The 24,924-nt window shown below is 37.3% G+C and overlaps 1 protein-coding gene across 2 annotated transcripts in view; it reads left to right on the top strand.

The window, feature by feature from the left end:
* pax7b (paired box 7b) overlaps positions 1 to 20,713 on the top strand; it is a 60,287-nt gene extending 39,574 nt beyond the window's left edge. For both annotated transcript variants that reach the window (XM_051880877.1, XM_051880876.1), the window contains exons 8-9: positions 13,981 to 14,230; positions 18,646 to 20,713. In XM_051880877.1, the coding sequence (XP_051736837.1) occupies positions 13,981 to 14,230; positions 18,646 to 18,761 (366 nt within the window). In that variant the 3' untranslated portion in view covers positions 18,762 to 20,713. The remainder of the gene's footprint in view (positions 1 to 13,980; positions 14,231 to 18,645) is intronic.
* The last annotated feature ends 4,211 nt before the right edge of the window (positions 20,714 to 24,924 follow it).

The following is a 24,924-nucleotide window of genomic DNA, read 5'->3' as shown; positions in this document are numbered from 1 at the left end:
GAACTCAAAATTTAAGGCAACCAGGTAACTTACTTTTTAAAGTTAAACCAACAATTCTTTTTACAGTGTAAGTAGACAGTAACAAAATTTAAATACACTATAAATGTAAAAAAATTCTAGTAATACTGCACGCTTGTCCATTTACACGACAACGATGTACTAAAAACAAAAATTTTTCCATATAGATGACAAGGTTGTCAAAACTATCTGCAAAAACAACTAAAAACGCTAGCATGCCATGCAACCAGTAGGTGGCGATGTCACTTTGTAAATGAACACTATAGACTGAACATGTAATACGCATGTGCATGATATCACCGTTTTCACAAATTCGCGGTTGTATAGTATCGTTGTCAAAAACTTGAACTTTGAAACCCGTTTTCAAAAATTAGCATTTTCAGGCCCTCAAAATGCCCTCAAAATTCCATTTCATTAATTTTGCCTTTTTTTTTTCTTTTTTTTTTTACACAGATTTCAATAAAAAAAAAAATCCAAATATGATATGTATGAATTAAATGAGTATTTAGAACATAAATAAAAAAATTGGTCCTCTATTAAACAAATTCATCAACACACAGAATTGAAAGAAAAATGGCAAAGGTATCTTTTTTTGTGTGCGCCACTTCATTGCAGTTGGAAGATTTGTGTTTTGGAATGAAGGAACTTTGGCTAGCATTTGATGTTGGGAAGGGAGAGCGAATAGGCTGGGTTTCAGCACTGGGGGATCAGAGGCAGAGCAGTGCTCACCAGCACTCCCTTTGATCCGTATCCCCAGGCCTCCCTGCCTGAGCCACGCGCAAAACTCAGGCCTCACCAGTGATTCCTGACAACTGTCTGCTAGAGATAAGGGAGGGGGGACTCCATCCTCTCTCCTCTCCTCCATTAGCACAGCAGCCACTTTAAACTAGATGAATTATTTTTAAGAAGCCTGCACAGGGGTTGCCAAAAAAAAAAAAAAAAAATGAGCGAGAGAGAGGGGGTGAGAAAGAGAGAGAAAGAGTGAGAAGAGAAGAAGATTGAGTTTTGGTTCACTCCTTTTCCCTTCTTTTTTGCTGATTTTTGACTAGACATTGTGCACCTGAATGTCAGTGAGTGAATCTATGTGCCGTCTCTGCTTTTATTAAGACTGCGGTATTAAGCCGCTCGCCCGGGCACGGTGTCAGCTGGCACGTGTCACCATCAACAAATCAAAAGACTAAATAAATGCATATTTACATCACCCCCGTGCTCCGAGAGCAGAGGAGAAATACTTGTTAATTAGAACCCGTCTTAAATACAGATGCTGTTTCAATTTGGCAAGAGTTAAAAAGTAAGAGGCTTTAAAAAAAAAAAAAAAAAAGATGAGACCTGCTCTGAAGCTGCCAAGAAAATCAGGGGAATTTAAATCATATCCACTGGCAGAATGTTTTCTGCATGAATTTATTTAGTTTCTCTCTCTCTCTTTCCTATCTTTCTTTTCTCCCCTCTCTAGCTCAAGCTGAGTGAAATTGGAGTCTTGTGCATGTGTTAATGAAACATAGCAGGTTTCTCAGGTCACACAAATACATATGTAAATTTCACATTCAATATTTTCATTGACTCTAGATGGAAAATAGTTTTTCAGGGGGTCTTTCGTTTAACTGTATGTGGGTAAAAACAGAAAAAAAATATTAAAAATGATTTAATTATGATCGCCACAACATAGGCAAGTTTCAGCATTGGGGTTCAGAGAATATTAAAAATCTGGAATGCATGAATCTGATTATTTTGTAATTTTTCATGAATGAGAACAAGGCTGTAATATCGTAACGTTTTTAACTTTGCTGTTTATCCCTTGTTTTTGTCTAGTTTTCATTCATGAAAAATTAAATAAGGCATGTATAGTATGATCCAGACAGTCTCATTTCTCCTTTCCTATATTTATTTTTATTCATTTACAGCATCTATTTCACTCTCTCTTCTCTTTTACCCAGAGAAGGGTTTTTATTCTCTTATATAGATGAAAGGCTACAGAAGGCAATAAAAGCACAATTTAAATTCAAAAGTGTTTGTGTGTGAGAGAGAAAGTGAGCTGTTGCATCCTGATAAATAAGGGATATAAGAGAATGTGATTTACATTTATCTCACAGAGGCAGCGCAGGAGATGAGGATTTAAGCGAGGCCAATACTCACTCACTGCATTGTGGGTGAAATGCAGGAGAATTAACTGTTGGATTGAAAAATACTATTACCTTTTAGTATTAGCTCAGCATGTATTCATGCATATTGTATATTTTTCTATAAGATGGATTCCATATAGTTTTAATCTCATTTTCTTATGAAGAACAAGGAAATCCTCAAATATTTATATATTTATATCTATTATTTATAGCTATTAAAAGTGCCTGAACAATATGAACGTACATTTCTGAAGTATATCATTTGGTTTGTTTCGATAAAAATAAAAGGCATACTTTGCAGTGTTTACATGTTTCTAAACAAGGAACAATGCATTGCACAGAACACTAGGCATGCTGGGAACAGAATTTGTTGTAAGAATTGTTGTATATCTCACCAATAGACTGGGAGTTTCCTTTATATATATATTTAGGAGTCATGGAATATATCATGAGCAGGCCAGGATGAAATTTGTGGATTTTGCATTTGATGTGTTGATTTTTGGTGTGGATGGATTTAAACATATAGCTTTTATTTTATTTTATTTTATGCAGAGTGTGCAGGGTCACTGGGTATGAACAGAAGAAGTTCCAACAATTATGAACCTGCTCAAAACACCATGGATTGGGGGGGGGTCAGCTTTGTGCACATGCTTCCTGTTAGTTCCAGATGCCAGTCTGACAGGTGTGAAGTTATGATTAATACTACAGCCTCGCAAAACTACAAATGCCACTCACCCTGCTCGCTCTTCAGTTTATGACAGACTTTTGTACGCTTGTCTCATTGTTTTGGATTTTGTATGTAAAGCTACAATAGTTTTACAGTTTCTGTGATGTGGTTTTATAACATCGGAGGTTTTCCGCCTCCGTATCCTTCCCTCCCCCTCCCTCACGCTCGCTCACCATCCTTAGCGATGGAGTCCCCAGCTGGCTGACACTAACTGCCCCACTCTCTCCTCTCAGACTCCAGCTGAGAGCTATTTCACTATTTATTTACATGTAATTATCCCTATGAGGTGCAGATATTAACTCTGTCAAGAACAATTTGACTTGACATTCTTCACTAGGCCTGCTCCCTGCTGTTTTTAGCAAACAAACACCACCCCTACTCCCGCCTCCTTTGCCAACTCTCCACCTTGCATTATTCTTGGACGGCGTTAGCTGCTGCCGAGCCGCTCCTTGTGAAATCATTTAAAGCAGACGTTTAATTTGGCAGAAGCGGAGGCGGCGGCAGCGCGAGGCGTGAAAAGACTGGCGGGTGGGATGAGAGGTCAGAGGGGGATGTTTTTTTCCTTGTGACTGAATCTATCTCACATATCCGCAAACACTGAATAAAATAATCAGATTGCACCTCACACTTTTTCCTATATCAGCTCATTAACCTTTGGTTAACTCCAGGCCTTGTAGCACTTTGGGACATTTAGGGTCCAGTGGTACTGAAAAGCCTTCTCCGTATTTCACTAGAACCGACTAACGGTAATTGTTATGCAAGATATTTCTAGAAAAAAGCATTTTTTTGAGGATAATTTAAAAACAAAGGGTCGTATAGCCTACACTCTAAAAAATGCTGGGTTAAAAACAACCCAAGTTGGGTTGAAAATGGACAAACCCAGCAGGTTGGGTTAAATGATTGCCCAACGTGCTGGGCAGTTTTATTTAACTCAACTATTGTTTAAAAATTACTGTATGTCTGGCTTAAAATGAACCCAAAATTGGGAAAAAAAACAAAAAAAAACAAGGTTGGAAATTAAAAATCAGGCACATAATTACTAGAGGCAACAATAATAATCAAAAGGTGAACATTTATTAATAAGCAATTTAATAAATGTTAATTTATTAAACATTAATAAATGTTAATTTCCAACATATTGTGTGTTAATTTTAAGCAAGCAATACAGCAGTTTTTAAATAATAGTTGAGTTAAATAAAACTTCTCAGCAGGTTGGCCAACATTTAACCCATCCACTGGGTTAAAACAACCCGATCAATGGGTTTGTCCATTTTTAACCCAACCTGGGTTGTTTTTAACCCAGCATTTTTTAGACTGTATAGTGACACTGGGCAGAGAACAAGACAAGGCTATCCATCCATCCATCCATCCATCCCACTCTAAAAAATGCTGGGTTAAAAACTTGGGTTGAAAATGGATAAACCCAGCGGTTTATGTTTGTTTTATGTAACTTTATGTACTGTCAACTGTCAGTGTAAGTGATTTTTAAGTGATTTAGCATATTGATTCCTATCATGTACTCTCAGAACCCTGGGTTACTATACAGGGTTAAAAGAGCCATATGCATAATATTTCCTACAGATAACATGTTGCGAGAAGTGACAGCTTGTCTGGTTGCACGCTAATCGTTCTCATCTGGGCCCAGCTTGTCAATGCCCACTTTCTGTCACTGTCAATCACATGCCTAATTTGAAACAATTAAAGACTCCCCAGCCGCCTCACCCTCCGCATCCACTCTATATCGCAGTCTGTGCCATCCCCTCTCACATTCAAACGCCCACCCTCCCACCTTCTCCGTTTTTGGCCGACTCTTCTTTTCACTTTCAATTAATGTGCTGTGGCCAATTAACGCAGTGACATCGAGCCAGGAGAGGAAATCATCTATGTCATCTGCTCCCTGCCACTAGGGGAGAGAGAGATCCCACAAAGGTCCCGCTGTAAATAGACGGGTCTTCTAATTACCCACCTCTGCCTCCAGCCGTGACAAAACCTCTAATTGATTTTATGCAATAGTGTTTATTTAAAAAATGGCCATTCTGTCTCTCGGGTGGGGGTCTTGTGTTGTGTCTCAGGCTGCTCACCTTTCAAGGCGACTGCACTGAGGTTATGATGGTCTGATTCTGATGTGTGAGTTCATGTATGTTTAAGAAGACTCATAGTGTCTTCCCTAGTAATGTTGGTGATGATATATGGAAACAAATTTATATTGCATGATTAGCCACTTGATATCTCAAGGTTTTATATTGAACAATATCACAGAAGCTACTTTATATAGAGTCTTTATAATGGTTAATGCATGTTTAAAAGTGAATGGTGTAATTTCTGAAATTGCAATCTGTTTGTTTGAGTGTCCTGAGTGGATTCGACATACACTACCGCTTTTTTATTTTTTTGTTTTGTTTTGATTTTTATTAAAGAAATTAATACTTTTAAATTGATGAAAAGTGACAGTAGACATTTATAATGTTACAAAATATTACATTTATTACATTACATTTTGAAATATATTAAGAAAAAATATGAAAGAAGAGACTTCTTTCAAAGACATTATAAAAATTTTACTGACCCTCAACTTTTGGATGGTAGTGTAACAATATTGTCCTATGGCGTGAATTTGGGGAAAAGACTTAATTATAAACTCAATTATGAAGATTATTTGATTATTTTTTTAAATTGTTTTATTTAGTGTATTATTATTATTATTATTATTTGTAATAAATTATTTTTTTCACAATTGTTCACCTTGGAATTATAAGGTTCTATCTGACATTTTTTGTCAAAATTGAGTTATTCACACAATGTAAAAAAATATTTTCATGATTTGTTATCAGAACATTTTTCTTTTGTCAAACCAACTTAGATAATGTGGTTCAGATAACAATATTTTGAGTTTCTGTTGATTAAACCAATTGCCTTCATTGTATTAACTCAAATTTTTAATTTCAATGAACTCAAAATTTTAAGGCAACCAGGTAACTTTTTAAGTTAAACCAACAATTCTTTATTTTACAGTGCATATTCTTATTCTGTGACAACTTATTTACATTTTGTGATGTTTTTTATGTGGTGTACATTTTGGGACTTTTTATTTAGAAAACAAAAAGATTCTATCTACAAAGTCTTTGCAAATGCAAAAACTTTGAAGCTCAATATCTCAAAACTGTTCAGAATGCAGATAGAACCCTATAATTCCAAGATGGTGAATTCTGTATGGTTTCACTTGTGCAGAAAAACACACTTTACCTTTAACTAATCAGCATTGAGTCATGATTGTGTTGCCCAAATCTGGGTGGAATTACATCATTCATCACATCATTCTAGAACCACCACGCTCAAATGTCCACATTTCCATTTATGTATTTGTCTGTTTGCTATCTTGCCTCTTGACATTGTTTGCTAGTTGATTCTGGCATTGTGGGTGTTGGGATGTTTGAGGATTATGGCTTCTCTCTGGAAAGCGACTTCCAGAGAATGGCAACGCTTCTTTAATTACGGCGGCATTGCATCAGATATTGCCCCTGAAATGTAATGCCGAAGTCGGTGAGTGTTTTCATACTCGTGTCACTCAAGAGAACATTGTGCTCTGTTTCCTAATCCTCAAATCCAATATCATTTTTGGAAGCAATGTCTTTTTTATGTAATGTATTCATACCACATACATCCCCCTTAAACCAGTTTATGTACAACAGCTGATTTATGTAAGTATGATATTAAGACTTGAGGTCTAGAAGGGTAGGACATGTAACCTTTAGCTGTGCAGATAGCCTTATGACATCACCCTTGTAATTCCAGCTTTCTGCACAGGTGACATTTTCCCAACATGCCTGTGTATATTCCAGTGAAATGAGAGCTGCTCTCTTATACACCAGCAAATCCAGTCTTGGACAGATTAAGCTGAGTGTGAATGTGCGTAAAAGAGAGATTTTGTGTGTGTGCAGATACAGGGCTGAGTTAGCTGGCACATAGACACACACTGTCCTCCTAGAGTCTCCACCCACATTTGTCCTACTGCTCTCTCTCTCTCTTAGAGCAGGTGGACAGGCCAGATTCAGGGCTGTATTGTCAGGGATTTTGAGTGTCTTTTTATGCTATTATACAGACAACACACCTACAGAAAAACCTATAGCACTAATAACACTTCTCAGACAAATGAGGTTAAGGGTGTATTTTGGTTTAAATTCAACTTATTATCTATTGACATAATAACTGGCAGTATGCTGTTGATTACCACAGAAAGCAACTTCTTTTGATTGTAAAAGTACAAAAACAGATATTTTATATAAATTATATTACAGTTATATTAATAAATGTTACATGTAATATACAGTCAAGCCAAAATGTATTCAAACACCTTGAACATTTCATTCATTAATACAGTTTATTCACTATAGTTTAAAAAAAAATGGTAATAAAATATGACAAGATCTCAGAGTTAAACTGTGTCAGAAAAAATTAATCTTAATTATGTCAGATAACACTTAAGCAAAACATGGTCAGGCCAAAGTGTCTGAATAATTTTTGGTTCCAAATTGTTATCAATTTTACTGGTAGTCCACTGTATGAAGAATTTTTGGGTATAGTTTATTTTACATAAATGAACTATAGTGTCCTGCACCCACTAGTAAAAATATATACAAAAAAAATTTCGGAATAATTTTTGGTTTGACTGTATATGATATACACTTTATATTAGTATAACATAATAAAATGCATACACAGATCTGAACAAAAAATGGTGTACGAATTAATCAGAAATTGCTAGTAAATTTCACAAATTAGAGTAAAAATTGAAATGGCAAACAACACATTGAATTACATGTGAAGTTTTAAAGTAGAAAGAATGAAACAGTATTTTCTTGTAAGACGTACTCCAATAATTTCTGTTTTATTTACAACTTTGAATTATTATTTTTTTTTTTACAATGTATGTTTAAAAATAAAATGTATATTTTAAGTATTTATTTATAGATTTTGAGTCAGTTATTTTCTATGGTTACACTGTAAATAAAGAATTGTTGGTTTAACTTAAAGTACGTTTACCTGGTTGCCTTAAAATTTTGAGTTCAATGAAATTAAAAATTTGAGTTTATACAATGAAGGCGACTGGTTTAATTAACAGAAACTCTAAATATTATGTTAATTGAACAACATTATTTTGAGTTTATTTGACAAAAAATAAAAAAAGAAAAGAAAAAATGTTGTGATAACAAATCATGAAAATAATTTTTTACAGTGTATCATTTAACTTTTATTTAACATGGAACAAGGTTGAAATCCTGTAACCCCCAAATTTACCATAACATTGTACCATTTCTCCAGCAAGCCCTAAAAAGCCATTCTTTTAATTCCCCACTTCGCAAATTACAGTAGTTTATGTAGTGATTTAATGATTATTGATATATCACATTATTAATAGTGTACTGTTATTAAGCCGCCTTCTGTGGAAGTGTTTAGTTCCAGTTTTGTTAAATTAGCCTCTCTGTTTTCCCCCTTTTAGAGACCAAAATCACTGTCATCACATTTTAGTTTTGTTCCAGCTAAGCATGAGCCTGGTTCCATTTCGACACAAAAAAAATTTCCAACAAAGAACCAAGTCACGTCAAACATTGACTCAGACAAAAAATATAATTTGACAGTTAAGGAAATTATGGTAGTGTGAAAAGCTTTCCTTTTTATTGCCACTGCACTGTTTGTTTATCTGAAAGGATGCACATTGTATCAATTTCCAGTTTTACATTTACACTGCTGCAGGCTAGAGGGCTCTGAAGTTGAGAGAATTAATTACTTTTTATTATTATTTATAAAGTAATCTATCTGTCGAGAGACAGAAAGTGAAAAGGAGAGAAAGAGAGCAAGAGGAGCAAGGGAAAGGAGAAATGCCTGCAGCTATGTCCTTTAAACTGGATCCTGCCTGGCATTATCTGCACTAGCAGCTCTCACACAGACCGACAACAAATGAAAGCCTAGCTACTGGGGGGATGCTTCACAGAATGAAAGAGAGAGCGCGAGTGAGAGAAAGAGGAAATAGTTGGGTGGGGGGCTTGAGGGGTGTGGGGGTGGGGGGTTACTTTGAAAGGGCTCAAGAAAGTTAAGTGTGTCTCAGCCGGGGTGTACGTACTGTGTGCTTGTGTGTGCCGGGCTGGATTTGTCCTCTAGTGTTTGTGGGCCTGGAGAGCTGCACTGCCTGGGGATGTTGTTTGTCAGCCAGATTGATTGGCAAATATTCCAGCTTCCTCCCACCAGCCCTATCAGATACAAAAAAAGGTTACACATGTGGAAAGGATATTGATTTTTACTTAGCAATGGTAGTATGGCAGGAAATAATAGATTATAACTCTGCATCTGGCTGGGCTGTCGGTTATAGTCTTAGGTTCTAACTGCAGGCAAGGTTATCCAAGTTATTATTTATAATTTTTGACAGAATCTTCGACTGATATTAAAAGTTTATTTACACAATATAAATGAATACAGATAATTATGCCAAATGATTACCACATTTGGCATATTTGTCATTCTCCCAAACCCTGCTTGTGAAACATCTTGGTTTGAATAACCATAAAAATACACATTGATAGTTACATGAAATATCTATGGGGGCAAATTTACTATTTTATTTTATTTTATTATTTTTGTTTTATTTTTATTTTTTTAAATTGGATTTATTTAGCCTTTTTTTTTTTTTGCCTTTTTAACCATTTTATTTTATTATTTTTGCCATTTTTTTTATTTTTATCATTTAATTTTACGTTCAAACTAAGGGCCAAAGTTGTTTTCTATGCTAGTCATCTAACTTGTATTTATCCTGGAACATTTAATTTCATCCACTGAAAAATATTACAGCTTCTAAAAAGATCTGTATTCTTAAAAATAGTTATAATTTAGCACGACGATTCCCATGACAGAATTGTGGCTGAGAAATGAGCCCTTTCTAAAACAGAGCCAGACTCTGTCGTTTCTACCCCTTCTGTTTTGCGGTTGTCCCACTGTGAGTGCAGTAGCCCATGTAAAGAGTTCACAGGCAGTCCTGCTGTTTGTTAGTGTTTGTGTTGTGGCTCCATGTGCACTTTAAGTTGAATGTCCTAATTACAGCTGGCTGGGCGCTGCGGTTTAAGGCAGGCGGTGCACTGTGTGGCGAGAGGATTGAGCTGACAATAGCCTCACCACGTGCTGCCTCTCGTGATAAAAGCCAGGCTCTACCTCTCACCGTGCTGGAATATTCTCCGTTTGCCACTTTAATTGATGTCAATAAGGTTATGCTAAATTTGAAGATTTGAATAATTTGTCTTCCAGCACAATAATGGCATCACCCAGGCTACAGGCTGCTTAAGTGCAGGGCTGAATGGAGGTGTCAGGCACCCGGCGCTCTCCCACCTCTCTGCCCACATTCTGGGCTGACACCCCTTGTGTTGGCGTCCCCCGCTCATCTGATTAAAACTCCACTCCTGGGGAGATGCTGAACTTACATAGGCTCAAGCTTTACTATTAGCTCAAATTACCTCATATTACAGTGAAACGTCAGTATTTGTGAAATACAGAGGATTACAGAATTTCATGACTTCATTGCGGATTGCTGGAAATTCTTGGTATTCCTAGTTTAAATGGGCAGAGGTATAGATATAAAAACATTAAGAGTATTTCACATAAAAAAAATAAAAAAAATCTGTTTTACTTTATTCACCCTGATGTCTTTCCAAACCACTTTTGCTGTTAATTTCCCATGAAACACACAAAAAAAGAATTAATGAAGAATCTTCATGCAGCACTTTTTCATAAAGCCATGGTCACACTAGACTTTGAGCACACAAAATGGACGCTGTAACAGTCATGATATGACGTCACACTTTTTTTTATAAACATGAATTCAACATATAACAAATAGTAATACATTCAAAATATATACAATCTACTTAACTTTACTGCAAAAATATGCATTCTTTTAATTTAGCCAAGAGGTCATGCCATGAAGTATGGATCTTCTACTGGTCACACTTCTTTACGTGATATGAATTTGCAGGTAAGAGTTCACCAAACTTGAATTTTGGAATGCAGCGAAATGCGACACTTTTCGCATTAAACTTACGTTTCCAATCTGACACATTCGCATGTATGAATGGAAGTCAATGTAATGAAATGTGTAATGTGACCGCCCCTTACGTATGTTTATAGTGACCATATCTGTCAATCTAGCTGTGATCATCACAGTCATGAGGACATCTTAAATTTCGCAATTTAAAAGCTATCCGAGTCATATGGCCACCTTTATGATGCTTTTATGGTGTTTTTGTATTTTTGGAAGCTCCAAAAGCATAATAAAAGTGTCCATTCGACTCAGGAACTATGTTCCAAGGCGTATAATAGCTTTTTGTGATAAACACAATTTGTGATAATTCGTTAAATCAGACATGGCACCAATGGTGAAGGTTGGATGTCAGTGCTTGTCTAATGACTAAATGTCATTAGACTATAATATGTCGTCTAACATCAAAGAAAAATAAGACATTACTCTGTCATTTAAAGTCGCGATAAAACGTAAGTTCGGACACATCTTTTCTTCAGTATTGTGATGTATATCTGAGTGAAATGGATTCAATGTGAAAAATGTGCGGTGACATGGTTCAATCCATTGGTTGTTGATTGGATGGAGGCAGATCTGAAAGCAAGCTTGCAGTTGGCTGTAAGAAAGGGGCGGGGTTTAAACGATGGGAAGTCTGACATCAATAGAGAGAAATTTGTTGTTTCATTTTTATTAAGAATTACGAGGTCAAAAAATAAAAGAAACATGCGCGGATTAAATGTTCACAATAAGATATAGGGTGAATTTCCTTTCATACCTACTTTAAAAACTGCATCCCACACATTCAACACAATAGTACTCAATACAGAGCTGAGAGTTTCATTTAACGGCTAGAGCTGAATATAATCAGACCTCAATTAAGCGCCTGTTAAGTCTGTCTCCCCTCCAGCTGCCCATTCAGCCCCTGTCGGGCAGGCGGTTTGCCCCTGACCCATCGCCCCGTGTCCAGGGTCAAACACCAGCGCTCAGCGGCGTGACAGCCCGCCATGTGCTTCCCCATTAATTAACACATTTCCCTCTCTCTCCACTACCTTCATCAGAGGAAGTCTGCTTGGCCTGCTCATATCATATATCACATGCAGCACGACTGAGAAGAGGGACTTTCCGCACTCGAATAGCCCAACATGCTCTGTTTCAAGTGCCCTTTTATGTATTTAATATGTTTCAAGTGCTGCATATTTTCCTGGAAGCTTTGGGAGGATATTAGTCTAAATTCACTTATCTGTTTAGGCCATGCATCTGAGCATGTATGCACACTGGTGGGTTGTTTCCTTGCTGTAGTACATTGGTTTATTTCCCAATGTGCAGCTGACCAAGTCCTCAGTCAACTCCTGGGTTGTATCAGACTTCAACAAATAGCCCATGGATGTTGTTTTGAGCAGTGCATGTGGGCTTGATTTTGCTCGCAGCAGCTCTGTGATGGGCTAATTGGTTTAGCAGGTTGGGTCCTGAGACGGCCAAAGGGCAGCGGGGCGTAGCGAGCCACAACGTGAACCTGATGTTCAGGAGGATGCTTTGTTTCAGTCTGCGGATGGGGAGCATGTGGCAGGCAGAGCAACCTCCTTTCACACACTTTCCCCCCCCCCGTCCACACACTTTTCCCCCTGTCTCCACCCCTTCTATCCGGTAGCTTCACATTGGTTTTTTTGTGAATAGGTACATGTGAATAAGTGTGTGTGTGTGTGTGTATGTGTATATATATATATATATATATATATATATATACACACGAAATTTCTTAATGTTGAGTAGTTTGCATCACTGGATATTACTGTCAGTCACTGGATATTTCAATCATCAAAAATTGTCAAATATTAAATTTTTAGCTACTTACCACATACTCTTTCACTGCTTCGCAAATGTCACATTGGATTTCACACTCATCTTCTGTGAACAGTAAGCCCCGCCTTCTTTGATTTGATTGGCCAGCTCACTCATTCTGACAGTGGTAAGCGATGTTAGACCGCTGAGGTAGACCAGCCTAAAAATGTAACTTTTAAAACTTATTTTGTCATCCTAACTACAAACAGAGCAGTGCGTAATGGAGTACAGCAGAGCAGCATCAATAATTTTAAATATTGGTGGGAACAATTTGGGGGGAGGGCTTGTCCCCCTCAATGTCTATGGTGGTTACGGCCCTGCCTTGATCTAATGCATAAGGCAAACAACTGAATGCAATGGAGTACCCTGCATGTTGAAAAATTACACTAAAGGGTTACCCTGTGCGTTAAAAAGTGACAACATATGATGAGTTGGGAGTGAGAATTTGTTTCAACGACTGATGTGATGGCTGCTGAAAATTCAGCTTTGCCATCACAGGAATAAATTACATTATATTAAAATAGAAAACAGTTCTATTTGAAACAGATTTGGAAATATGACTGTTTTTACTGTATTTTTGATCAAATAAATGTAGCCTTGGTGAGCATACGAAGCTTTAAAAAAAAAAAAAAAAAAAAAAAAAAAAACCTTAATGATTCCAAAATTTGGACTGGTCGTGTGCATATTTTAAAATATTACTATTGTTATTGCACAGTACTATTGCACAGTTTACTGGGTTACATTTGCTGTAAACAATATTACATGAAACAAGGACAGACCTTGTCAAGTGTCTAATCTTCCAATCTCTGGGGGCATCTACTGTATATGAGTGTTTATTATTTTAATTATTTATGGGGTTTGAGACTGTGGGATGGCTGAAGGCTCCAGATTAAATTCTCCCTGGGAGCTTGTTATAAAGAAAAGCCTTAGGACAGACAATCCTGGCACTCTCTGAACACCCCCCTCAACCACCCAGCCCTACACTGGTCCCTTCTGTCTCTGTTATTTAGGCTGACACTGTTTTCAGGCTGGTAAATGCTCCCTTGGGATGCAGGAAAGGGGTCGCTGTGAAGATGTTTAACCCCTATCAGGGATGAGGCCTTGAACTTTGAGTGACGTGCAGTGACCAACAATGATTTGTGACACAGATTTACTCCTATGATGAAGTGTCTTCCATGTGTTTTTGCTGACCCTGCCTCTCATTCCTTTCTACCCACCAGGTGATGAGCATCCTCAGCAACCCCAGTGCCGTGGCCCCTCAGCCCCAGCATGAGTTCTCCATCTCCCCTCTGCACAGCAGCCTGGAGGCCTCCAACCCCATCTCAGCCAGCTGCAGCCAGCGCTCCGAGCCTATCAAGACCGCCGACAGCCTCGCTTCCACCCAGTCCTACTGCCCTCCTACGTACAGCACCACCAGCTACAGCGTGGACCCCGTCACTGCGGGCTACCAATACAGTCAGTACGGCCAGAGTAAGTGCCTCTCTACTTTTCTTACTTAAATTGCTTTTTTTGTCATATTTAACCCCACAGCCCCATCGGTAGGACTTGTACTCCTCATTTGTTGCTTTAGATAAAATAAGCATCAGCTAAATGAATAATTATAAAAATATAAATGTAAGTTACCCGTTCATTGACACCAAACTTGAAATATGTTCCTTTAAACTCCTAATAGTAACTTCTTTTTAATATTATACTGCAGTGATTTCTCATCCAGGGTGCTGAGACCCACTATGGGGCCTTAGCAAACTTGTAACACCATGTCTACACCAGACGCGACTTTGCCACATCACATCGCACTGCGCCACAACAGCTAAAAGCTGTCTACGCTGAACGCGATAAAGTGACCGTTGCAAAGCACTTGGACTACATCAAAAATAGAACGGGGAATCTGTTTACTGTCGGGAATTTGTTGTGTCGCGTCGCGCCACTTCCAGTGTAGACAATATCACTGATTATAATTCTGATGCGTCACGTGCGTCACGTCGCACCGCTCGTGTCCGGTGTAGACACGGTGTAAGGGGGCTTTAAGATGACTTAAAATTATTTAAAATAAGACAAAACAAGACAACATCTAAAAATCAAGATGTAAACTGAAATTATATTGTTCCCTCAACAACTGTCATTTTTATATAACAGTCAGGATTCCCACATCCATGATTGTTGGTTTAACTTAAAAAATAAGTTACCTAGTTGCCTCAATTTTTTATTTTAATTGAACTCAAAATGTTAATACAAAAACAGAGATTGGATTCATCAAAAGAAACTCAAACTATTATGTTATAAGAACAAGATTAGTGAATCCAAATTGATATGACAAAAGAAAAAACAGTGCAAGGTCTTGGATATAAGCTGGATGGGAATTTTAAAAGTGTGATATACATATGTCTAGTCATGTCAAGCTCAAAATAAACTGCTATTTGTCTGTAAAAAAAAAAAAAAAAAAAAAACAATTAAGAAAATAAAAGCTATTATGAGCGACTAGAAAGGTTATGTAAATTCATTGGTAATAAAAAGTGTAAACCCTGAAGAACATAAAGTTATTTTCTGTACTTTTAGTTTCAGTAAATAAGAATTTTAAAAAGCATAAGTACCAGAAATATCTTAGGGTCCTTTGAATATTGTCTTTGACAGTGGGGGGCTTTGGAGTCAAAAAGTTTGAGAACAGCTGTTATAGTGGATTTTTTTCTATAAAGGAACTGAATGAAGGCTAAAAAAAAGAGAGGAGAGCTGTAAAGTCCACAATCTCCATTTTAGTTGAGTTTAGTACAGAATTTTGGGTTAACTGTTCCTTTAAATGCTCCCTGGGGTGCGAAATCACTGATTTAGCCCACCTGTCTAATATTTCATTGAAATTCGGGAGACAGCTTAGGGGTGCACTTTGTAGAGGCGCGTGTTTGCGTGTGTTCGCTGTGACCGTGAGTGTCAGAGAGCAGATTCGGTGCTTCTCTTAGGGAAGGTAGAGATTCATTCTGAGCGGGATTTAAGGAGTAAACGGTGCTGACAGGAGAGGAAGTCTTCCTGAGGGAGAGAGGTTAAATGAGCTGTGATTACTCTCTCTGCTAGCTGTCAGCACCAGTGTCTCCTGTACAGACAGCTAGCCCACCCACAGGTATGCGGCTGCTACCGTACGTGCCGCCGTTCCCTGACAGCTTCCTTTCTGCTCTTGCTTACAGACGCTAACGTGCGGCGCTTACTGTCACAATGACAGATGTCTGGCACCGTCCGCACGCACCCTCGCTCTGCCCCGCCTCGACACTTCTGCTAATGATGAATAAAGGAAGGAGAGGTTCAAATAACACCTCCTCGACTGGGGTAATCAAAGGGCCTCCGACCAAAAAACATCAGAGAGACTTGACATCCCAGCAGCTAATGCCAGCGTGCTAATGCTCACCTTCAGAAGCCTCTTTTATATCCATTAGTCATAGACGTCTCTGTCATGATGCATTTTGTCATTATTGTTGACATTTTGATCAAATGATCACTGTGTTTACCGCTTGTCGGAAAAGGAGTGGCTGTGTTCGCAATGCCAACTCCAAAAAACAGTCAAGTAGTGAAAACTCAATCCTGTCAGTTTCAAAATGCAAAGCCCTCAGGTTTAACCTCCTCCGCTCGACTGTTTCCACTTTCATTTTTTCCATTTCGGCTTTGAGGATGTAGGTGGGAAACGTCTATGCAAATAATTACCTGAAGGTTACAGCTTGCGCAGTGCTAACTTAATAAGTTAGCCAATTCCAGTTGGGCTCAGCGAGGGTTGCTTTTCTGTTTTAAAAGGGAAGTGGCTAGAGGGGTTAATTGGAGCTTCCCCGGTTTTTGCGCCGTACCACTTCCATCCTGTCCTGTCCTCGCAAACCCCAAACTCGATTCACCATCTTTTTCCACCCATCAAATGGCCCTAATGTCTTTAGCTTGTGTATTTAAATTGAAACAGTGTGAGATGGGAGGCAGATCAATGCTGAGGTCCTGGGTTGCGAGCGGGACTCGGGGTGCCCTCTGACCCTGGATTAGCCCGCGGGATAGAGTCGACACGTGCTCCTGATAAAGATCTCCCAGCAAAGCCAGACTCCAGATCAATCCAATGAGAGTCGTGCCCTCAGGTGATATGTTAGTCACCCCATTTTGTGTGCTACACCTATCTGGTGGGAATCTCTTCACTCTTTCTGCCATCTCTCCCCTCTCTCAATTGCATTTTGCGCAGCCGTACAGATACATATCTCGATCAACAGTAACAGTTTTCACAGGCGTAGAAAATCGAGTGGACTCATTATCTAAATCTACTCGGTACAGCTGAAAAAGTTTTAGCTTCACCAACTTTTTCTCCCCCAACCCAAGTTTAAAGTTCTGCACTTATTTATTTACGCTTTTTATTGTGTTTTGGGTGGCATTTTTTTTAAAGAAAGATGGATAGATGGGATAGACTGGCGTGTCACAATATGATGTTATATGATGGAAAGTGTGGAATTCTGAGAACAGGGATGACAGACATAATGAGGAATGTGCTGAGGAATACTTACTGTGACAGGAATGAGTGACAGTGGGGAACAGGTGCTCCGTGTCTCTGGAATCAGCAGTGTGTTCATGAGAGCTCAGTGTCTGCTCTGAAACTCAACCCAAAACTAAACCCATAGTAGTTTGCTTATATGGATCAATGACAAATAAAAATGTCTGGGATGAAAATGTAGAAATGTCTCTTTTGTATTTGGATGGCTTAATGCATTTTGGGGAGGAAAAATAATCAACATAGAGGTTTTCTTTTCTTTTTTAAGAAAGACCACGATGTCAAGTGGTGTAACCCTGAAGTAAAAGTGATAAAATATTTTCCTAATAATAATATTAGTTAAAAATATTAGTTTGTTCATATGGATCACTAACAAATAATGATGTCAATTTATAAAAAAAAAAAAAAAAAAAAAAAAAAAGGATGATGTACTGGCAGAAAATTACCAGGACATTCTCCAGTAATTTTACAGACATTTCCGTTAGCCCTAAAACACAATGCAATGAAGTTCAAAATTCAGGTAAAAAAAATAAATACGGAAAATCCCATCAAATTAATACAGTACTTGTGCCCTATTTTTATGGATTTTTGTGTGTGTGTGTGTGTGTGTGTGTGTGTGTGTGTGTATTTCAACACATTTTTTTTCTAAATGTCAATGTGGTATAACTCTAAATTATTTCATAAATTTTCTTAACCTTAATCATTATTAAATATATCTATTTATAAAATATATTTATATTAATATAATTGTTTTCTCTGAGTTAATCAATTTGACAGTTACTCATCTAAACTTCCTTTTCCATACAGAGCATCATTTCTCTGATTTATGGTTTTCAAGTCACATGTGTTGGCTATACCACACTGACTTTCACGTTTAAAAAAAATATGGCTAGTATTTATCATTGCTTTTTTTAATATATAATATTATATAAATATATTTTAGTTTTGAAATGAGATCTTTTAATGTGATCAGACGAGATCATATTTTCATATTTTGTTTTTGCGCACAAAAAGTATTCTCAACGCTTCATAAAATTATAGGAGAAAAATAAGAGAAAACGGCTTTTGTGTCTCACAGCAAACAAACTAAATATTACAAAATGGTTAAACAATTACAGAGATGTTATTCATTTTAAGGTTTTAAAGTGTAGTCTTGTTTAACATTATGCAATCCTCCGAAACGAGTCACGAACAGATCACCTACACATTTCCTATTATAGAAGTCCCAAAAAAGCAAACAGAATTTGAATGTGTTCATCGTAGAACCAGATGTATTCAAGTAATTATCTTGTATGCACTTTACAGATCCAGGTAAAAATTGTCACTTCATTAACTTGCACGAGTTTCATATCTCTGAGAAATAATGAGTTGTTTTGGTCTCTGTGTGCAGCTGCGGTGGATTACCTGGCTAAGAATGTGAGCTTGTCCACGCAGAGAAGGATGAAGCTCGGAGAGCACTCGGCTGTGCTCGGACTGCTACAGGTGGAGACGGGACAGGCGTATTGATGGATCTCGAACTGAACATCCACCCATGTGTTTCACCAGCATCCCTCCATTCTTTCTGCAGCGCCCACACGCGGACCATCTGACTAGGAGCGAACAAGACGAGACCAAGAGAAATTTTAAAATCATAGGCAGTCTTAGACTTTCTACCTATAGCAGTGTGAATACAAAAGCCATTCCACATAAAAAACAGACACTATTGTGCCGCATCTCCTTATTCGTCCCGATCCTTTCTCTCTTCCACAACAAAGAGACCCTTTCAGGGCTTCAGAAAGAAGCCGAGGGAAAATGAGCATCAATTGTCTGATCCCAAATCACTAAAGCCCTGCCTGTCGGCATCCAGTGTTAGCACACATAGGCTACTGCTGTAGCCGCTTGCCCATTCCAAACTGATCGGACCATGTTGTTTATAGGACTGAAAATGATGGTATTATAATTATATTTGTTATTATAAATGTGGTTGTTCCTATTGCTGTTGCATTTACTATTGTAATTACTCTTTGTTTACATGTTTCATTTTTATTTTTTCTCATGTTTAGTTCCTGTTTCTATTTTAACCACAAGGCCTTGCTCTGCAACATTACTTTTCTGATGGATATACACGGAGAAACGCTGACAGCGTGGCAGGCTGTTTGCAAATCTACAACGAACATATACAGTTTGCTCACTGAGATCTTAAACCTGACATTCCACAAAACCTGGGCTAGTCGTTGGGGCCTTGATATGGGGCAAAACAGCAGTCTGTGTCCTGCTCTATATGGGTAGAAAGTGTTTGAGGGTGAATTATCAGTGTTATTTATGATCATTTCATTTTAAAAGCATACATTGTTCTGGAATATGACGACCAAATGACAAAAATACATAGTTTTGATTCTAGGATTTTTTTTTTTTTTTTTTGCAATGAACACAGGCTAATTCTTCTCTGTGGTTACTATAATTACCATTATAATGAGCCCTTATGGGCAAATGCCATTTTTAGCATTTTATGGCTTTTTATATACTTTCCCATATGCTTCTTGGCTATTCATGGAAAGTATAGATATAGCGTAAAATTTATCCAAGAACTTAAAAGCAATCAGATAAAGGCTGAAGGGCGATTTGTGAATTCATGTTTCAGATATTTTGAAAGGGGATGTACTAAATTGGTAGCACTTTTTTATTCATGAGGAACTTCATTTGTCTCTGTGGTCACTGTAAAATAATGCACTGAAACTGTACAATGGGAATCCAAATCTTATGCCAAGTTACATTTCAAAAGTGTGATGGAATAATTGTCTTAAAAAATGTCCAAGATATTACATTGAGAGTATGGAATATATGACCACATTTATGGATTCCGTGTTTACATTCAATGGCTCCTTATTCCACCTTTTCTCAGCTGTGTTTTTAACCTCAGAGACAATTTCTGTGGCTAAGATGAACTGAAACTAAACTGCTCCGGTGTCGCTAAAGACGTGCCCTAAAATGCCATATATATATTCAGGACAATAACTGAAACATGAACACATGACCATGTGCCAACTTAAGACTGAGGACATTTCCATTTTAACACTTAAAATATTTTGTAGTAAACAAAAAAGACAAAAAAAGAAATGTGAAAAAAAAAAAAAATCATGTTTTTAGTGTGTAGCACTCATTTCTACTGCAATCATTAATCTACCTTTGGGATATTTAAAGCACTATCCGACTAGGCGATACACCTTTCCCAAATATCCTTTCAACCTCAGTTGCTCTTTATTCTTTCGTTGTTTACCTTTTTGCGCATATGTATTTTCCTTTGATTTATTTCCGTTCAGCATGTGTGTATATTATCATGGCATAATTTATTCAGCTGTATGAAATACTAGCGTAGTGGGAACTTGTATTGGCATTTACTACCTTCAGCCTGTTGGTGTCTTTACTGTAGCACTGGCATATCTGTTATGGATTAAAGCTCAAAAAAGTGGACAAAGAAACACAGACTGCTTCTTTCTTTCTAAACACTCACTAAGTGGATCATGCAATAGTGAAATATATGTTCATATCTGTTTAAAAACACTCAAGCATTTTATTGAGCATTCAACTCGATGATATATATGGCCAGAAGTAGGCTATCATGTACGCTTGCTTTACCATCTACTAAATTTATAAAGAGCTTGTTAATCTGAAATGTTCATTTTCCGTAATACTTAAAACATGAAAATCTATTGGCATTTATCATATACACTTTTTTCATTGCTTTGATGTCGCTGTCAACTATAATCATGATTTAATCCCCATCCTAACAATGTTGTATTTTTATAGCCACTTTGAAGTCAGGAGCATCATGACAGTTGTGGTGATTTAAGATACTAAAAATATCAGTTTCCAGTAATTGAGTTGCGCTGGAAGTGAATAGAGTGAAGTGTTGCAGACAGTGTCACAACAGAGACTCTCAGAGCAGTGCATTCAGAGAAGAGCTGCAGGGCCTGAGGGAATTTACTGCACTTCTTATGGGGGCACAGGCTGGGCACTGAATACCAGACAATGTGTAATGGCATTAATGTCGCAAGATGGGGAAGATGCAGGCACCTCTAATCAGAATGAGCACCTCTCTGATGATGGATTTTAAACTCTCGTGTTTAATTAGGAACTTTAAAGGAATATTCATTAAGTTTGAGTGCGGCCATCTGGGTTCATTTAAAGGATTCACACAGTGAGGGAATGTCTCTGGAATGTGATTTTGCACTGAGGAATCCTTTTTATGATTCAGCTGTCCTCAATGTAATGTGATGTCATAAAATGCAATTTCAGATATTTCCATTATTACTATGGGAGCAGCTGCTCGGATGATCTGATAAACAAACTTGCATTTTGGATGGGCATGATTTATTTGTCCTCGGTTATAGATGATAAATTATTTTTTTTATTAATTTCTTTAATTAACTATTTATTATTACATAAAAATACTTATAAATAAAAAATAAGGTCATTGAAATACTGAAGACACAACATTTATTAATAAATTTAGACTATAATATTATTATATTTTTTTCAGAAAATCTGATCAGTATTTGATGTCTGAAATATATATACTGCAAATGTATTTTTGAGATTATTTTCCTAATAATATTATGAACACAAACTGATAAATCTTTTCTTAAAAAAAAAAAAAAAAAAAAAAAATACATCTATTTATTTAGTTATTATGTATAAATAAATGGCCAATATCATCAATTGAATTAAAGAACTGACTTTCCAATGGGGGGGAGAGTTTTTTAAAGAATTTCTGGGACGTGGTTCTTTCATGATAATGAGTATTTTGGGTCACTCACACATTGTTATTTTGAGGTAAGAACATGCCACGAGGAACATACTGATTAAAACATGTCTGAAGAATTTCACCACCAGACCCCCGCGCCCCTCCTTTGGCTGTTATTATTATGTTTTAGAAACTCTGCGGTGTCAACCTCTCGAAAACGTAACAAAGAAAGCACTTACAAAGCCTAACATCTCCTTAAATCCCATAATTATTCCAGGATACATTATGTACCTGAGCCCGGGTGTCTGATCTTCACCGAAGGGATTCCACATTCCTACAATCAGCTTACACCGACAGATCGCATGATTGCCTAATAACCTGGATCGGTAAGTAGAGCGCTTAGCAGAAGATTGTTACAGAGAGAAGAATGTTTCCCTTTGACAGACTCCATTGTTCGACATATTCTGCTTCTTGGAAGCATTATACTCTTCTAAAATGGATTTTTTTTTAGTACAGATGTCAATAGGGTAAGACAATTTTATTTCTCCTTGCAATTCACACGAACTTTCCCTTTTTAAACCCAGTCTTTCATTTGCTGTCTCCAGGCACCTAATACAAGATTATAGTCCCCCATAGTAACCCTGGCATCCCTCAACCAAGCCTCCGTGTGCCCCTCCTTGCCCCCAGACTCTAATCTCCACACTCCAGCATCACTGCAAAATTAAGCTGTGAGAGAGCTGGGAGTCGCTTTAACCCCGCTCGTTCTAAAAGGCTCTCAATATACCCTATTGAAAAAAGTCTCGGAGCAGTATTTTTCCTATCGATATGTCTCGTATCTCCCTTTAATGTTGCGCGCCGTCTATTTCTCTCTGTCCTCCGTGCCATTTCACCTCAGTGAGGAAAAAAGGCGGGATTTCAAGGTGAACATGCAGGTATAAATCCAAGAGATAAGTCGTGGAGCCTGTTTACAGGTTGCTCGCGAAATCTACAGTCAGCTTGCAGACTTATTCATAGTAATAATCCAAAATGGAGGTGAAATACTACAGAATGAAAATAATGAGCATGCGCTGCTGCATTCTGTTGGGAGATACATACATAAACCTTCTTTTTGAAAGCAGTCAGCTCTTAACAAGCGTGACGCCTGGGTATAGACTCTAATACACAAAGACAATTTTTCTAGATAATAGCCTATCACGCAGGATACAATTTAAATTAAAAAATGCAATTTTCACCTTGAAATGAACAAATGATTACAATTTCTATACAAATTAAGGCATCCAGGCAGCGCCTCAGTGCACAGCTCAGGCCATGAAACCTGACATAATTACCATGAAATACATTCTCAAATATTTGTATTTTGTCCATCGCTTTAAAACACGCCAGTCAGCCTTCTTCTGATCTCACCTTCTGGGGCAAACGCAGAAAAAAAGAGTGGAAATCATCTAAGATGAAAAGCACTTTAACAGGCCAGATAAAAAATGTGTAAAAAAGGGATAGGGAAAAAAATAAAACAACAGTAAATTGCTGCCGTTCAGCATGACAGCCCCTGGAGTTATCTCTAAAAGCCAAATTACAGAGTCTTATCATGGGAATCATATCTAATGGTTATCTCTACTCAGATGTTTCTCTCTCTCCTCTCTGCACCCCCTTCTTTGCCAGAGATTGCATTTATTTATGATTAGGAATATCTTTAAAAGAAAAGATGTTAACTTGTGCATTTCGTTTGGAAAGTTATGGTGAATTGCAAGTGGCACAAAAGAACAAGGCATGTAATTCAGAGGTGAGTGAAGCCTCTGAGGATGATGAGAGAGATGCATGCCAATGACCAGGTGGCATCTATATGCAAATACAGACTCAGGAAACATACTTTATATCATCAGGTGTACAAGTCTGAGATTATTATGGCTATTTTGGGTAATTAATATAATATACACTCTAAAAAAATGCTGGGTTGTTTCAACCCAGATTTGGGTGAAATATGCCCAACCGTTTGGGTTAAAAATTGAAATTAAACATTTAACCCAACAGTTGGGTTTGTCCATTGACCCAAATTTGGGTTGAAACAGTTTTCAACATTTTTTAGAGTGTACACCCAAGTTGGGTTGAAAATGACAAACCCAGCAATTGGGTTGTTTTAACCGGTTGGGTTAAATGTTTGGGCAGTTTTATTTAACCCAACTATTGTTTAAAAATTACTATATGGCTGGCTTAAAATGAACCCAAAATAGGTTGAAAATTAAAAATGAGACACATAATTACTTGAGGCAACAATATCAAAAGGTGAACATTTATTAATATGCAATTTAATAAATGCTTATTGTTTAATTTTTATTCATTAAACGTATTAATAAATGTTCATTTGTTAAACATATTAATAAATGTTATTTTCCAACATACTTTGGGTTCATTTTATGCAAGCAATACAGTAATTTTTAAACAATAGTTGAGTTAAATAAAACTACCCAGCAGGTTGGGCAAACATTTAGCACAAACGCTGGGTTAAAACAACCCAATTGCTGGGTTTGTCCATTTTCAACCCAACCTGGGTGTATACTCTAAAAAATGCTGAGTTGTTTCAACTCAAATCTGGGTCAATGGACAAACCCAACCATTGGGTTAAATGTTTAAGTTCAATCTTTAACCCAACGGTTGGGTTTGTCCTCAATTCACCCAAATTTGGGTTGAAACAACCCAGCATTTTTTAGAGTGTATATTATATTATATTAATTACCAAAAATAGCCATAATAGTCTCAGAGTTCTACACCTGATGATATGTTTTTAACCCAGCATTTTTAGAGTATAATATAATATAATAGTGTAGGTTGATATAAACATATTAGTGACCACCCGAAAACAGAGTGAGTGTGCTGCTGTATTGTGTGACAATTTTCTTCCCCAAGCAAACCGAAACATATATTACAACAGCACTTCACAAACAACATATG

This window comes from Ctenopharyngodon idella, chromosome 22 (genome assembly GCF_019924925.1).
Source record: "Ctenopharyngodon idella isolate HZGC_01 chromosome 22, HZGC01, whole genome shotgun sequence".
NCBI classification, from domain to species: domain Eukaryota; kingdom Metazoa; phylum Chordata; class Actinopteri; order Cypriniformes; family Xenocyprididae; genus Ctenopharyngodon; species Ctenopharyngodon idella.
This window is presented reverse-complemented; position numbering and strand designations above follow the sequence as displayed.